We start from the raw sequence: 17512 nt of genomic DNA, 5'->3' as shown, positions 1-17512 counted from the left end.
GGGCTTTTATTTCAGCAACGACAACAACGAAAGAACGACGCCGTTGTAGTTGAACAAAAGAAATGTTTCGCTTTAATTCCACCTGAGTCGTCTTGAAAACAAAGTATTCCAAAACAACGAGGTCGATCGCACGGTCAGAAAAGTTGTTGCTCTATGCCCTATACTTGTCTTCCTAATTGTGTTTACATCAACACCACACTTTTCCACCTATACTTGCGCTTTACGGCAGCCCAAAAGTAGGAAAACTTTATGAAGCTTAGATACTTAAATATTCTGAATAAATGTACTTTCAGTAAAATGTACAATAAGATAAAAAATAAAAAATAATCCAAAAAAGTATAACTCTTCAATTAAAATTATTCAGATGGAGCACGAATAATTAAATATATAATTAATCAAAATCAACTAATGGCTCAAACAATTATGTATTTTCTATTAGCGATGTAGTTGCATCATACTTTTGTGATGTTGGTTGTACTTTATAAAAATTTCCACGAGAGGGCACAATGGACCATAAGACCAAAACATTCTCATCCGCGGCGCGGGGCTCCTCCCAAATAAATGTGCTCTTTTTCGTCACTGGAACAAAGAAGCTTAGACGGAGAATGACACTGATAGGATAAAGACGGTTACACGGAAGAATTAATTCAATTCGTTTTGATTTTCCCTTCATATCAAGTACATTTTTGATCATTTCGAACTTTATGTCCCCGCGGATGTCTGGAATGATGCGTGCGCGGAGCAGATGGAGCTCTGTGCGGATGTATTTTCTCTTCGTGCTGCTGGAGTGTTACTGGGAAGCCGTGTGCGGCCAGCTCTCTTATTCGGTGGCGGAGGAGGTGAATGTGGGCACTGTTGTGGGAAATATTGCAAAGGATTTGAGCCTCATTGTCCAGGATTTGGAATCCCGCATGTTTCAGATCGTTGCAGGAAACAAGAGGAAATATTTCGAGGTAAACCTTAAGTCTGGCGTCCTCTACGTAAATCAGAGAATAGATCGAGAAGAATTGTGCAGAGATCAAGCCAAGTGTGCAGTCAGTGTCGAAGCGGTTATTAATAATCCGTTAAAGTTTTACCGCATTGAAATTATAATCTTGGATGTAAATGACAATTATCCATCATTTTCGAGACAAGTGCAGGTGTTAAACATCAGTGAAAACACAGCATCGGGAGCTAAATTCCCTCTTCATGTTGCGCATGATACAGACGTTGGTAAAAATACAGTAAATTCATACAAACTGAGCCAAAGTGAGCATTTCTCTCTTGAGGCGCAAAAAGAAGAAAGTGTAACCCCGGAATTAGTGCTTCAGAGACTTTTAGATCGAGAAAAACAGGCAAGGATCACGCTCACATTGACTGCTATTGATGGAGGAACACCACCGAAATCAGGAACCATGACTATTGTTGTGAATGTGTTAGATAATAATGACAATGCTCCTGTATTCAGTCAAAGTCTGTATAAAGCGACCATATATGAAAATATTGAGATTGGCACATCAATAATAACAATAAATGCTACTGATTTAGATGCAGGGCAACACGGACTTGTTTTCTATTCTTTTAGTGCCGGGGGGAAAGAAAAACTAGCAAACACGTTCTCTATTGATGGAAAAACTGGAATAGTAACAAACAAGAAAAATATAGATTTTGAGGACATTGCTGCATTTGAGCTTCAAGTACAAGCAAGTGACGGAGGTTCACCACCTTTAATGTCTCATACTAAATTGCTAATCAAAGTTTTAGATGTCAATGACAATGAGCCTGAAATTTCAGTTACATCCTTAATGAGCACAGTGAAAGAAGATGCTACCACTGGCACAGCTATTGCAGTTGTCTCTGTGTTGGACAAAGACGGAGGTAAAAATGGCTTGGTGCACTGTAAAATTCTGAATAATGTGCCATTCAAACTTGAGTCAAATTATAAAAATTATTATTCTTTGGTTGTTGATGGTCCTCTTGACAGAGAGAGCATCTCGATGTACAATATCTCCATCATTGCAAGTGATGAAGGCACTCCTTCAATGTCCAGCACAAGTGTCATCAATGTCCGCATCTCCGATGTTAATGACAACAAGCCTCACTTCTCAGAGACCCTCATTAATGTTTATATCAAAGAAAATAGTCCACCAGGAGAAGTAATGAATAGAGTTACTGCAATGGATGATGACATTGATCAAAATGGGCAAGTGACATACTCATATCTGCAAAGTAACACTTCCTCAATGCCAGTAACTACAATGATAAACATTAACCCAGAAAGTGGAGATATAGTAGCGCTTCAATCTTTTGACTACGAAACATTGAAAACATTTCAGTTCAAAGTTCAGGCCACAGACGCTGGTGTTCCTCCACTTAGCAGTAATGTGACTGTCAATGTTTTTATCCTGGATGAGAATGACAACAGTCCTGCCATTTTGGCTCCCTATTCCGAACACGGCTCCGTGAACAGTGAGAGCATCCCCTATTCTGCTGAAGCGGGATACTTTGTGGCAAAAATCAGGGCAGTAGATGCAGACTCTGGATACAATGCCCTGCTCTCCTATCACCTGTCTGAGCCTAAGGGCAACAACAACCTATTCCGGATCGGAACCAGCACCGGCGAGATTCGGACCAAGAGGCGAATGAGTGACAATGACCTGAAAAGTCACCCCTTGGTGGTGTTGGTGTGTGATAACGGAGAAGCCTCCCTGTCAGCTACTGTGTCTATTGATGTGGTGGTGCTTGAAAGCACAGCTGACATCCACACTCAGTTCAGACATGTGCCCATCAAGGAGGAGAGTTTCTCCGATTTACACTTGTATCTTCTCATCGCCATTGTGGCCGTGTCGCTCATCTTTCTGCTCAGCCTCATCACTTTAGTGGCTTTCAAATGCCACAGACAGACAGACGGTCCCTTCGACCGGTACAGCGCCCCAATGATCACCACCCACCCTGACGGGAGCTGGTCTTACTCCAATGCCACTCAGCAGTATGACGTGTGCTTCAGCTCAGACACACTCAAAAGTGACATGGTGGTTTTTCCCACGCCCTTTCCACCAGTAGAAGCAGAACTGATCAGTATTAATGGAGGAGACACCTTTACTAGGACTCAGACTTTGCCTAACACTGACAAGGTAGGATTTACATTTCTTTCTATACTTTTCAGAACTGCTTTGTTGTTAGTGCACTTGACAAAAATAGCTCATCATATATGAATCACTTGAAGTGATGATTTTTTTATTTATTTTTTACAAAACCAAGTTGTAAGAAGTAAATCCACGTAAAACCGTATTGATGCAACAATTTAAATGCGGGGTTTGTTTGAAATAACACTTGTTGGTTTCATATTTAGTGTGGCCTTTTTAATTAAAGCGAAGAAAAATATAGGTCTGCGATTTACTTTCAGTCAAAATGCTTTATATATATGTGTTCTGTATCCCTGATTACGTAAATTTAACAATATAGTCATGTTGAGGAAGTGACATTGGAGTCTGTTGATCATGAGAAGGGGTTTCATTTCATGCATCATAATTGTCCTATTGCAGAGCTTGCACTTGTTTAAATTCACGAGACATACGACTACAGTAATCAGGTTTCTTTTCAAATGGCTGCTGACATTCTCTTGTTGTGAGATGTGCTATATATGGCTCTGGACATTTTATGGGTTAGTATGATTCAAATTTAGTAGAAGTAAATATGAATAAATGTATTCAGGAATATATCCATTCAAATATGCATGTTATTTTTACCCTCTATACTCGCCAGAATAATGGTTGTGGACGGGGTTGAGTTGAGGGAATTTTGTTTTGGAAAAATACTGGCGTTCATTACTTGTTTATTTTGAAGAGAGTGGTATTATCTGAGGGACCTATGTGTTGGTCCTGAATCATGACATCTGTGATGCCATGTGAACATCATTCTATTCAGACATGCCTATTCAACTGACATGGATGAAAATCAAATCATGTTCTTGCAGACAAACATTTTTTAATGGGATTTTATTGTTTATGCAATGGACTTACTACTGGTATTTGCATCATCGTCGTGTGATGTTGGTTGCAGTTCATGCAAACGTCCACTAGAGGACACAGTGGACCGTGACATTGAAGCACCCTCATTCACGGCGCGGGGCTCCTCCCAAAGATAGACGTGCTCTTTTTCGTCATTGGAACAAAGAAGCTCAGTCAGTGACTGATGCGGCGGGGATCGTTACAGAAGAATTAATTTCTTTTGTTCAGATTTTACTCCACGCTAAGTGGAGAGTCTAACGATTTTGCACCATTTCCCTTTTGCCTTATGTGGATGTATAGAACGATGCGTACGCCGAGCAGATGGAGCTCTGCGCGATTGTATTTGCTCTTCGTGCTGCTGGAGTGTTACTGGGAAGCGGTGTGCGGCCAACTCTCTTACTCGGTGGCGGAGGAGGTGAATGTGGGGACCGTTGTGGGAAATATTTCAAAGGATTTGAGCCTAAACGTGCAGGATTTGGAGTCTCGCATGTTTCAGATCGTTGCGGGAACAAAGAGGAAATATTTCGAGGTAAACCTAAAGACTGGCGTCATCTATGTGAATGAAAGAATAGATCGAGAGGAATTGTGCGGAGATGAAGCAAAATGTTCACTCAGTATAGAAGCAGTCATTAATAATCCGTTAAAACTGTACCATTTTGAAATTAATATATCAGATGTAAATGACAATTATCCAACATTCTTGAGTAAATCACAGGTATTAAATATTACGGAAAATACAGAACTGAGCACAAAGTTTCCCCTGCACACAGCTCATGATGTTGACGTAGGTAAAAATTCAGTAAATTCATACAAGCTCAGCCAAAATGAACACTTCTCTCTTGAGGTACTCCGAGGAGAAAGTGTGACGCCGGAATTGGTGCTTCAGAGACTTTTAGACCGAGAAAAACAGGCCGTGATCACACTCACGATGACTGCGATTGATGGAGGAACACCACCAAAGTCAGGCACCATGACTATTGTTGTGAATGTATTGGACATCAATGATAATGCTCCGGTATTCAGTAAAAGTCTGTATAAAGCTAGCGTGTATGAAAATATTGAGATTGGCACATCGATAATAACCTTAAATGCTACTGATTTAGATGAAGGAGAAAATGGACATGTATTCTATTCTTTCAGTGAAGTAGATAGAGGGAATCAAAATGCTTTGTTTGCTATAGACAAAACAAGTGGGACTGTTACAAACATAAAGAATTTGAACTTCGAAGAGAGGAGCAATTTTGAAGTGAGAGTACAAGCCAGTGATGGGGCTTTTTTCCCCAAGACTTCTCATGCAAAATTATTGATTGAGGTTTTAGATGTCAATGACAATGCCCCTGAAATTTCAGTTACATCCTTGTTGAGCACAGTAAAAGAAGATGCTATCATTGGCACTGCTGTTGCCCTTGTTTCAATATTAGATAAAGATGGAGGGAAAAATGGTCTTGTGCATAGTAAAATTAATAATGATGTGCCATTTAAACTTGAGTCAAATTATAAGAACTCATATTCCTTGGTTGTTGGTGGGCCTCTTGACAGAGAGAGCATCTCAATGTACAATGTTAGCATTACGGCAAATGATGAAGGCACTCCACCTCTGTCCAGCACAAGTGTCATCAATGTCCGCGTTTCCGATGTTAATGACAACAAGCCTCACTTCTCAGAGCCACTCATTAATATTCATATTAAAGAAAATAGTCCAATAGGAGAAGTAATAAATCGAGTGACTGCATTGGATGATGACATTGATCAAAATGGCCATGTGACCTACTCATTTGTGCAAAGTAGCACCGCCTCAATCCCAATAACTACAATGATAACCATCAACTCAGAAAGTGGCGATATAGTTGCACTTCAGTCTTTTGACTACGAAACATTGAAGACCTTTCAGTTCAAAGTTCAGGCCACAGACTCTGGTGTTCCTCCACTTAGCAGTAATGTGACGGTCAATGTTTTTATCCTGGATGAGAATGACAACAGTCCTGCCATTTTGGCTCCCTATTCCGAACACGGCTCCGTGAACAGTGAGAGCATCCCCTATTCTGCTGAAGCGGGATACTTTGTGGCAAAAATCAGGGCAGTAGATGCAGACTCTGGATACAATGCACTGCTCTCCTATCACCTGTCTGAGCCCAAAGGCAACAACAACCTCTTCCGGATCGGAACCAGCACCGGCGAGATTCGGACCAAGAGGCGAATGAGTGACAATGACCTGAAAAGTCACCCCTTGGTGGTGTTGGTGTGTGATAACGGAGAAGCCTCCCTGTCAGCTACTGTGTCTATTGATGTGGTGGTGCTTGAAAGCACAGCTGACATCCACACTCAGTTCAGACATGTGCCCATCAAGGAGGAGAGCTTCTCCGATTTACACTTGTATCTTCTCATCGCCATTGTGGCCGTGTCGCTCATTTTTCTGCTCAGCCTCATCACTTTAGTGGCTTTCAAATGCCACAGACAGACAGACGGCCCCTTCGACCGGTACAGCGCCCCAATGATCACCACCCACCCTGACGGGAGCTGGTCTTACTCCAAAGCCACTCAGCAGTACGACGTGTGCTTCAGCTCAGACACACTCAAAAGTGACATGGTGGTTTTTCCCACGCCCTTTCCACCTGTAGAAGCAGAACTGATTAGTATTAATGGAGGAGACACCTTTACCAGGACTCAAACGTTACCTAACAATGAAAAGGTAAGACATTTTCAAGGATTAAAATTTTCTTTGTAACATTGCTATTCACACAGTAATTAAAGTTGAATAGTGTTGCTGTGTTTAGTCACCTGTACAATGCAATACCAATCATTTAGCGGCACCTTTTAAAAAATATCAAATTAAAATGAAAACTATACAAATAAGGTCCTATAAATATAAACATATGAAATACTGAATAAATTAATACAAATAACATTTCTATGACTAATGTAGTCCGGACAGTTATTATAAGATCATGTCAATAAGGCTTTTAAACAAGTTGCGTTTTGAAGGCAGAGATTCCCTGTTCCAGATCTTGTGTGGGATGGAGTTTGGAAGTTTTAAATCATCAAGACAAGTCTGAAGTGTGACTGAAAGATGAAAGTGGCCTGCTGGATGTAACACATATAAAGATGTGTAAAGTTATGAGGAGCTCTGAATATATTATTTTAATAAATATTTTAAAAAAAAAAACGTTTACCCGGTGTATTTCCGTTATATGTTAGAGGACATTAATCACGTGTTCAACTGCTTTATTTTTGTTCGTTTCGATTGTTAAACTTTGAGTCGCCTATGGACAATACAAAACATGATAGCTTGATGCATTTTACAATGACACTTGTTTGTTAAATTGCTATTCAAATCAACTGATGATAATAGTGTCTAGAATAAAGTGCTGACATCTGAGTCTATTATTTGACTCTCAAACCTCCGCTTTAAAATGTTATATTAAAACAAAAATGGAGTCGCTCTCCGTGGTCCTGACGGCCCTGATTTTTTAGTACTGTCCACGTGAGATGCGTTTCAGGATCCAGGCTGCATATTATGCTACTTTTTACATATAAAACGAGTACATAGATGGATTTCCACCTAGTCGACCAATTGCTTCAGTTTTCTGGACAGGATTAACATTTAAAAATCTGCATTTGACTTGAAACTGCATTTCACCACAACCGTCGCAAGGTGACGCAGGAGACCGTGCTAAAATGCATCTGGAGTGCACACGTAACTCCTCCGAATAGAAAACGTCACAAATGGGGAGTGTCATCGTCGAATCAACACAGTTACAACGAGACACACTCTGGCAACGTAAGCGGCAAAAGAAACGTACTCGGATAAATTTTTATTTATTTTTTTTTTCATTCCCTGTGGATATATACCAAAGGCAAAACTGGATTGATGTTGTCTATTTGAGCAGGAATGGCTTCTTGGGACCAATGGGTTACCATCGGAGGTCTGTTTTTCACTCTGCTTTGTCTGTGCGGCTGGAGCACGGCTCAAATATCTTATTCCATCTCGGAGGAGGTAGACAAAGGGAGCGCGGTGGGAAATCTCGCAAAGGATTTAAACCTCAGTGCGCAGCAACTCCTGTCCACGGGTCTGCAGATAAACTCCGCGAACAATAAGCGCTATTTTGACGTTAATCTCGAGTCTGGAATATTGTATGTCCGCGAGAGAATAGACAGAGAGGAGCTGTGTCCCAATGTGGTGAAATGTTCTTTAAATATAGAAGCCGCGTTGAGTAACCCTCGCAGGCTCCACCAAATTGAGGTTGTTGTTAATGATATTAATGACAACGCTCCGGTTTTTAATCAAGACATTACAACAATAGATATGTATGAAAATTATTTTCTTGGAGAAAAACATCCGCTTCCAATAGCACATGACGCAGACGTTGGCCTAAACTCAGTTAAGACTTATATATTACATCCAAATGAATACTTTGTTTTAGACGTACAAAAGAACGAGGACAGCGTTTCTGCTGAATTATTACTGCAGAAAGCTTTAGATCGAGAAAAACAGGCTGTGGTTGATCTCACGCTTGTTGCCATTGATGGAGGAAAACCTGCAAAATCAGGGACCATACAAATCCAAATAAATGTTCTTGATGTTAACGACAATCCTCCCTTGTTTAGCAAATCTCTGTACAAGGTCCAAGTTATTGAAAATGCAGATATAGGCACCGCGTTGCTAACGTTGACTGCTACTGATTTAGACGATGGCGTCAACGGGCAACTCACGTATTCTTTTGCAGAACGAGGGCGTTTTAACCCTGATAACAAGTTTGCACTGAATGATAATACAGGGGAAATCACCGTTAAAGGTAATGTTGATTATGAGGAAACTCAAGCGTATGAGATTCGTGTTCAAGCGCGGGACAAAGGCGTTCCTCCCCGTTTGGCGCACAGCAAAGTTTTAGTGGAAGTCATTGACCTGAATGACAATGCACCGGAAATCACTGTGTCATCTCTCATGAGTCCCGTGAAAGAGGGTGCTGAAATCGGCACTGCTGTTGCCATGGTGATGATTACTGATAAGGACGGGGGTAAAAATGGCCAAACAAAGTGTGAAATTGTTGGATCTGTGCCATTCATATTACAGTTCAATTATAAAAAATACTACTCGTTGTTGGTTGACGGTCCTCTTGATAGAGAGGCCACCTCCAAGTATTTCGTAACACTTAGAGCTACTGATGAAGGAACCCCACCCCAGTCCACTACACACGTCATCACCATTCAGGTGTCTGATGTTAATGACAATCCACCTCAATTCGTGGAGCCTGAAATTAATGTATATGTGAAGGAGAATAATCCGTTTGGAACAACTATTTACACTTTGACAACTACAGATGCGGATTTACTTGAAAATGGAAAAGCATTTTATCACTTGAGTGAAAGCCCTTTTAAAACTACACAAACGGCTTCAATGATAAGTATTAACTCTGAAAGTGGAGATGTAGTCGCTTTGCAGTCTTTTGATTATGAAAAGTTAAAAACGTTTCAGTTTAAAATTCAGGCCACAGACTCTGGTGTTCCTCCACTCAGCAGTAATGTGACAGTCAATATTTTTATCCTGGATGAGAATGACAACAGTCCTGCCATTTTGGCTCCCTATTCCGAACACGGCTCCGTGAACAGTGAGAGCATCCCGTATTCTGCTGAAGCGGGATACTTTGTGGCAAAAATCAGGGCAGTCGATGCAGACTCTGGATACAATGCACTGCTCTCCTATCACCTGTCTGAGCCTAAGGGCAACAACAACCTCTTCCGGGTCGGAACCAGCACCGGCGAGATTCGGACCAAGAGGCGAATGAGTGACAATGACCTGAAAAGTCACCCCTTGGTGGTGTTGGTGTGTGATAACGGAGAAGCCTCCCTGTCAGCTACTGTGTCTATTGATGTGGTGGTGCTTGAAAGCACAGCTGACATCCACACTCAGTTCAGACATGTGCCCATCAAGGAGGAGAGCTTCTCCGATTTACACTTGTATCTTCTCATCGCCATTGTGGCAGTGTCGCTCATTTTTCTGCTCAGCCTCATCACTTTAGTGGCTTTCAAATGCCACAGACAGACAGACGGCCCCTTCGACCGGTACAGCGCCCCAATGATCACCACCCACCCTGACGGGAGCTGGTCTTACTCCAAAGCTACTCAGCAATACGACGTGTGCTTCAGCTCAGACACACTCAAAAGTGACATGGTGGTTTTCCCCACGCCCTTTCCACCAGTAGAAGCAGAATTGATCAGTATTAATGGAGGAGACACCTTTACAAGGACTCAGACTTTACCCTCTACTGAGAAGGTAGGCTGACATTTATAAATATTGATTTTTATATTTATAAATTTATAAGGCATTTATACTGTCTATAAATAGTTAATAGATAAAAACATCTATGCACTCCTGTTCTTGTGCTTGGTTTATTGTGAAGCTTTCCTGAGTACTCAATATGCTATTTGTGTTGATAATGTTGTTCATGTCTCAGAGAATATTTAGGTTGACTAAATGTTGTGATTTATTTTCAATAGTTTTGTCATTGTGTAAATTGTAGACTAGTAGCAAAGATGACAGATAACATATCGTGAAATTTAAAGTGTTGATGCTCAAAATATTAAGTCCTTCGGATGCTTTCAAATTAAGTTGAAGGGAACTCTCCCCATTTTTTTTTTGTATAAGCCATTCGTTTTGGTTCACACGGCTGCCACGTACGAATGGGTGGATGGATGAAATGTTTGTTCCCAGCCTGCTTGTGTAGCACAATCAATGGAATTTGAAGAGCACGCATACCTTTCTAAAGCATGAGAAAGTCCTAATTTGTGTATTGTAAATTATTCACAGTTCTGTTACGAATAATATTATCTGAACACTCATGGTTGCTGGATGGACAGTACATTTTCAGTGGGTAAATATACATCACTAAGTCTTTTTTTTTAATCTTACATGATATTATTGTGTGGTAAAAATTCCAAATCCGACCACATTAATCAGAGTGCTTTTAATCTAAATCGAACGGATACAAAATATAATGTTTGCAATGTTTTGACTGTAGCGAAAACTCAAACAATATATATAAATTAGTTTTTCTGAATTTGAAGTGTATTGCACGTTTCAACGCTTTAACAATCATTGACCACACGATGTCGCACTAAGACCACAGATATGATAATGCATAATGCTCCTCACCCGGGCGATGTAAAACTGTCATTGGCTGCGGTTTAGCCTGCTACTCGGCTGGCATTTGGCGAGAAGAACTGTTGTTACCGCCCGAGATTTGTGTTGGTCTCGGCTAGGCAAACCGTGGATATACATTGCTAGCTGGGTTATTATTTTTTTTTGTGCAACGATGGGGACGGAGGAGTATTTGTGGATTTATATCTTTGCCATGTTTCTCTTTTGTGACGGATCTGCTTCGCAATTATCTTACTCTGTTTCCGAGGAGATGAACAAAGGCACGGTGGTGGGAAATATTGCAAAGGATTTGAACCTCAATTTGCAAGAGCTGCATCACAGAGACCTGCACATCGTTTCCAGTTATAATAAGAACTATATCGAGGTGGATCTTCGCACCGGGAACCTCTTTGTTAACAATAGAATAGACAGAGAGGAGCTTTGTCCGAGCACGGCGCAATGCTTTGTGAGGATACAGGCAGTGCTGAGCAACCCGATGAGTGTGCACCGCATAGACGTTATTATTTTAGATGTAAACGACAATTCACCGATATTTGAGGAGGAGATACACATTTTGAAGATATCTGAATCCGTGGCACCGGGAGAAAGATATTTTCTACCAGAAGCAGTAGATTCAGATACAGGAAGCAATTCAATCAAAACGTACACATTGAGTCCAAATGAATATTTTACGTTGGATGTGCAGAGTGGTGGAGAACAAGGCGTGTCTGCAGAGCTCGTGCTGCACAAAGCTTTAGATAGAGAGAGACAGCCTGTTCATGAACTTACTCTTACGGCTTTTGATGGAGGAAAACCTATAAGATCGGGCATGTTGCATATCAAAGTAATGGTCATGGATGCAAATGATAACACACCTGTTTTTAGCAAGTCGCTGTATAAAGTGCGTTTGAGTGAAAATGCAGCTCAGGGCTCAGTTGTGATTAAATTAAATGCAACAGATTTAGACGAAGGAATGAACAGTAAGATTGTGTATTCCTTAATTAAACGAGGTAACAATGATCTGTCTAATGTTTTCAATCTAAATGCTGACACAGGAGAAATAACAGTGAAAGGTTATTTAGATTATGAAGAGACTCCTGCTTATGAAGTCAGGGTTCAAGCAATGGATCAAGGCCTTTCTCCTCGTAGTACAAATGCTAAACTGCTCATTGAGGTAATTGATGTAAATGACAACGACCCTCAAATAACAGTGACGTCACTTATGATGCCAGTAAAGGAAAATGCAGAACTGGGGACAATTGTTGCTTTGGTTACAGTAAGTGATAAGGATGGCGGCAACAATGGCCTTACCAACTGCAAGGTAGTTGGATCTGTTCCCTTTAAGCTGAAAACTAACTACAAAAATGATTATTCTTTAGTCGTTGATGGAGCACTCGACAGAGAAAACACCTCTCTTTATAATGTCACGATTTTAGCCACAGATGAAGGTAGTCCACCTCTGTCCACTACAAGGATCATTACTGTTCTTGTTTCTGATGTTAATGATAACGCACCTCGTTTTATGGAACCTGTTATTAATGTGTATGTCAAAGAAAATAGTCCAACGGGATATTCTCTTTGTTCCATAAATGCAGTTGATCCTGATTTGGATGCAAATGCAAAAGTGTCATACACACTGTTAGATAGTTCTCCAAGGAATATTGCAATTTCTTCACTTCTTAACATCAACCCAGAGAATGGTGACATTGTCAGTTTGCAATCGTTTGACTATGAGAAGTTAAAAACGTTTCAGTTCAAAGTTCAGGCCACAGACTCTGGTGTTCCTCCACTCAACAGCAATATTACAGTCAATATTTTTATCCTGGATGAGAATGACAACAGTCCTGCCATTTTGGCTCCATATTCCGAACACGGCTCCGTGAACAGTGAGAGCATTCCGTATTCTGCTGAAGCGGGATACTTTGTGGCAAAAATCAGGGCAGTCGATGCAGACTCTGGATACAATGCACTGCTCTCCTATCACCTGTCTGAGCCCAAAGGCAACAACAACCTCTTCCGGATCGGAACCAGCACTGGCGAGATTCGGACCAAGAGGCGAATGAGTGACAATGACCTGAAAAGTCACCCCTTGGTGGTGTTGGTGTGTGATAACGGAGAAGCCTCCCTGTCAGCTACTGTGTCTATTGATGTGGTGGTGCTTGAAAGCACAGCTGACATCCACACTCAGTTCAGACATGTGCCCATCAAGGAGGAGAGCTTCTCCGATTTACACTTGTATCTTCTCATCGCCATTGTGGCCGTGTCACTCATCTTTCTGCTCAGCCTCATCACTTTAGTGGGTTTCAAATGCCACAGACAGACAGACGGCCCCTTCGACAGGTACAGCGCCCCAATGATCACCACCCACCCTGACGGGAGCTGGTCTTACTCCAAAGCCACTCAGCAGTACGACGTGTGCTTCAGCTCAGACACACTCAAAAGTGACATGGTGGTTTTTCCCACGCCCTTTCCACCTGTCGAAGCAGAACTGATCAGTATTAATGGAGGAGACACTTTTACAAGGACACAGACTCTTCCTAACTCTGAGAAGGTAGGCTTACACTTTGTAAGTTTTGTTTACCTAGTTGACTGCGCAGGCTGAACATTGAAAGCAATGTTCTGTATTGTCTGAATTATATATTCTTTTATGACAAATTGCTAGTGACAGTCTCTTGGTCAACTCAGACATGTCTAAAATTGTCATGTAAGGTATACAATATACAATGTGCAAATACCGAAAAGCAACCACAGATGGAGTAATCATTATGTTTTCTTCTGTAGTTTGGGCTTCATGCTATTCTGGTTTAAGGTGAAGCCCGGGTGTGCTCTCCGTAATCCTGGAAAAATAGTTTATTGAATTTAATCAATTTTATTTCACCAAATGTATGCACGAAATGGGATCATGTGGATCCATACATTTTATATGTAGACTCGTATGATACTTAAAAATGTATTTGGATCCAAATGCTTTTATTTTGTGCAACACCTTGATGAACCAAATTGTGGTAAATTCATCATACATTTTTTTTCAATGTAGTAGTAATTTGGAGTTGATGCTGTCAACTATTTGGTAGCTGTTGTTCTATTTGTGTGATTTGTGTCAGAAAAGATGAGGTAGAATTTTTAACTATTGGTTAATAATGTTCTTAAAATGTTACAAAACATTTTAAATGGCATATGGGAATCAACATTTTCCACGTCATCGGATTGAGGCCTAAATACCTCATTTTTAAAATTGTTATTTGGTTGCTCTTAGGTCATTCTGCTTGTGCAGTGACAGTTATGGCCTTGCCTTAAATTCGCCACACGGGGTCGCAGGAGACCGTAAATATGAAGATGTTAATTCCAAGGCCCCTCAATATTTTTACTCCGCCCTGCACGAGAAAAGAAATCGTCATCCGCCGGTTGTTTAAGCGCAGAAGACGCACAGAGGAGCAGGGCAACCTCGCAACAGCAATGTTGCATTGGATTCAATTATTTCAATGTGGATAAATGATAGACGAGAGTCTGTTAATTTTGCTGCGCTGACGATGAGGACTCGTCAACCAAGAGACGATTTCCGGATTTACTTTGCTTTTCTTCTTTGTATTTTCGGCTCGTCCGCGTCTCAATTGTCTTACTCCATTAACGAGGAGGCGAACAAAGGCTTCGTGGTGGGCAACATCGCCAAGGATTTAAACCTCAACTTGCTGGAGCTGCACACCAGAGATCTGCGAGTTGTTTCCAGCCACAGTAAAGAGTATTTCAACGTGAATTTACAGAGCGGTGATCTATTTGTGAAAGAAAGAATAGACAGGGAGGCGCTTTGTCCGAATGTGGCAAAATGTTCGTTAAGGATACAAGCTGTGTTAAACAATCCGATGACGGCACATCGTATTGACGTCAGTGTTTTGGATATAAACGATAATTCACCTGCTTTTATAGAAAGTGCGTATACTTTGGACATTTCAGAGTCCGCTTTACCGGGAGAGCGGTACCTCCTCCCAGTGGCTGTGGACGCAGACATTGGCAGTAACTCAGTGAGGAGCTATAAATTGAGCAACAATGAACATTTTACTCTGGATGTGCAGAGTGGAGGAGACCACGGCGTGTCTGCAGAATTGGTGCTACATAAATCTTTAGATCGAGAGAAACAATCTCTCGTCACACTCACACTCACGGCTGTCGACGGAGGTAAACCTCCGAAATCTGGCTCCTTACAAATACGCGTAAATGTGCTCGATGTTAATGACAACGTACCCACTTTTAGCAAATCGCTTTATAAAGTGCGTCTCAGCGAAGATGCCGCGCAGGGCTCAGTCGTGATAAAATTAAATGCAACAGATTTAGACGAAGGCATGAACAGTAAAATTACATATTCCTTGGTTAAACGAGGCAACAATGATCCATCAAATAGTTTTAATCTAAATACAGAAACGGGCGAAATCACCGTTAAAGGTACTTTAGATTATGAAGAGACTCCTGCTTTTGAAGTAAGAATTCAAGCAACAGATCAAGGCCCCGTTCCTCGTAGTGCACACGCTAAACTGCTCATAGAGATATTTGATGTGAATGACAACGCCCCTGAAATAACGGTGACGTCACTGATGACCCCCGTAAAAGAAAACGCAGACTCGGGGACAATTGTTGCTTTGGTTACAGTAAGTGATAAGGATAGTGGGAACAACGGTGTCACCAACTGTAAGGTAGATGGATTTGTTCCCTTTAAGTTGAAAACTAACTACAAAAATGATTATTCTTTAGTCGTTGATGGAGCACTCGACAGAGAAAACACCTCTCTTTATAATGTCACGATTTTAGCCACAGATGAAGGTAGTCCACCTCTGTCCACTACAAGGATCATTACTGTTCTTGTTTCTGATGTTAATGATAACGCACCTCGTTTTATGGAACCTGTTATTAATGTGTATGTCAAAGAAAATAGTCCAACGGGATATTCTCTTTGTTCCATAAATGCAGTTGATCCTGATTTGAATGCAAATGCAAGAGTGTCATACACACTGTTAGATAGTTCTCCAAGGAATATTGCAATTTCTTCACTTCTTAACATCAACTCAGAGAGTGGAGACATTGTCAGTTTGCAATCGTTTGACTATGAGAAGTTAAAAACGTTTCAGTTCAAAGTTCAGGCCACAGACGCTGGTGTTCCTCCACTCAGCAGCAATGTGACAGTTAATATTTTTATCCTGGATGAGAATGACAACAGTCCTGCCATTTTGGCTCCCTATTCCGAACACGGCTCCGTGAACAGTGAGAGCATCCCCTATTCTGCTGAAGCGGGATACTTTGTGGCAAAAATCAGGGCAGTAGATGCAGACTCTGGATACAATGCACTGCTCTCCTATCACCTGTCTGAGCCTAAGGGCAACAACCTCTTCCGGATCGGAACCAGCACCGGCGAGATTCGGACCAAGAGGCGAATGAGTGACAATGACCTGAAAAGTCACCCCTTGGTGGTGTTGGTGTGTGATAACGGAGAAGCCTCCCTGTCAGCTACTGTGTCTATTGATGTGGTGGTGCTTGAAAGCACAGCTGACATCCACACTCAGTTCAGACATGTGCCCATCAAGGAGGAGAGCTTCTCCGATTTACACTTGTATCTTCTCATCGCCATTGTGGCCGTGTCACTCATTTTTCTGCTCAGCCTCATCACTTTAGTGGCTTTCAAATGCCACAGACAGACCAACGGACCCTTTGACCGGTACAGCGCCCCAATGATCACCACCCACCCTGACGGGAGCTGGTCTTACTCCAAAGCTACTCAGCAGTACGACGTGTGCTTCAGCTCAGACACACTCAAAAGTGACATGGTGGTTTTTCCCACGCCCTTTCCACCAGTAGAAGCAGAACTGATCAGTATTAATGGAGGAGACACCTTTACCAGGACTCAAACTTTACCTAGCACTGAGAAGGTAGGCTGACAAATTTTGTTCTTCAGTTTCATTTCCTTCGCTGACAGTTGAAAGCAATGCATATCCTAGTAAAAATATATTTAATTTTTCATATTAACATTACTGGGTCTTATTTTGGTCAACTGTTTCCCGTGCACTCACTATAAAAACAGACCTAGCTTAATTTTCGGACCAGCGCAAGTCAAGTCCACCGTGTTTGTGGCTGTGTTGCACTCATCTGGCATGCTGGCATACAAAGCAGCCTCGCCCCCCACACAACTGATGATTAGGTCACAGAAAGTAGTCTGCTCTTGTTGTAAAAGGATGCATTGTCATTTGTGTGCAGGGTCAATGTTTTAGTTCAGCATGTGTGTTAATGTGGGAAACATTTCTGCCTCGTCTCCTCCCATCGCATCCACAAATTTTGCCACAAAAAGTAGAATCAAGTTTAGACTCGCAAAAAACAGGTCTAATTTGAGGCGCAGCCGGTGTAACTC

At 41.5% G+C, this 17512-nt stretch overlaps 1 protein-coding gene across 25 annotated transcripts in view; it reads left to right on the top strand.

Annotated features, from left to right (window-relative positions):
• Positions 1–17512, top strand: part of LOC148338135 (protocadherin alpha-C2-like) — a 154027-nt gene that overhangs the window by 100052 nt on the left and 36463 nt on the right. The window contains exon 1 of one of the 25 annotated variants that reach the window (XM_088294850.1): positions 701–3113. The exons of 20 other annotated variants lie outside the window; for them this stretch is intronic. In XM_088294850.1, coding sequence (XP_088150976.1) covers positions 705–3113 — 2409 coding nt within the window. In that variant the 5' untranslated portion in view covers positions 701–704. Of the gene's footprint in view, positions 1–700; positions 3114–5854; positions 6679–8167; positions 10261–11191; positions 13676–14518; positions 17037–17512 lie in introns of those variants that run through there. 4 more of the 25 variants (XM_088294885.1, XM_088294884.1, XM_088294857.1 and 1 more) reach the window with 4 other exon arrangements.

This window comes from Idiotropiscis lumnitzeri, chromosome 4 (assembly GCF_059441095.1).
Source record: "Idiotropiscis lumnitzeri isolate Australia: NSW breed Sydney's pygmy pipehorse chromosome 4, RoL_Ilum_1.0, whole genome shotgun sequence".
In the NCBI taxonomy this organism is placed as follows: Eukaryota; Metazoa; Chordata; class Actinopteri; order Syngnathiformes; family Syngnathidae; genus Idiotropiscis; species Idiotropiscis lumnitzeri.
The sequence above is the reverse complement of the archived record's forward strand: the minus strand, read 5'-3'. Positions and strand labels throughout refer to the sequence as shown.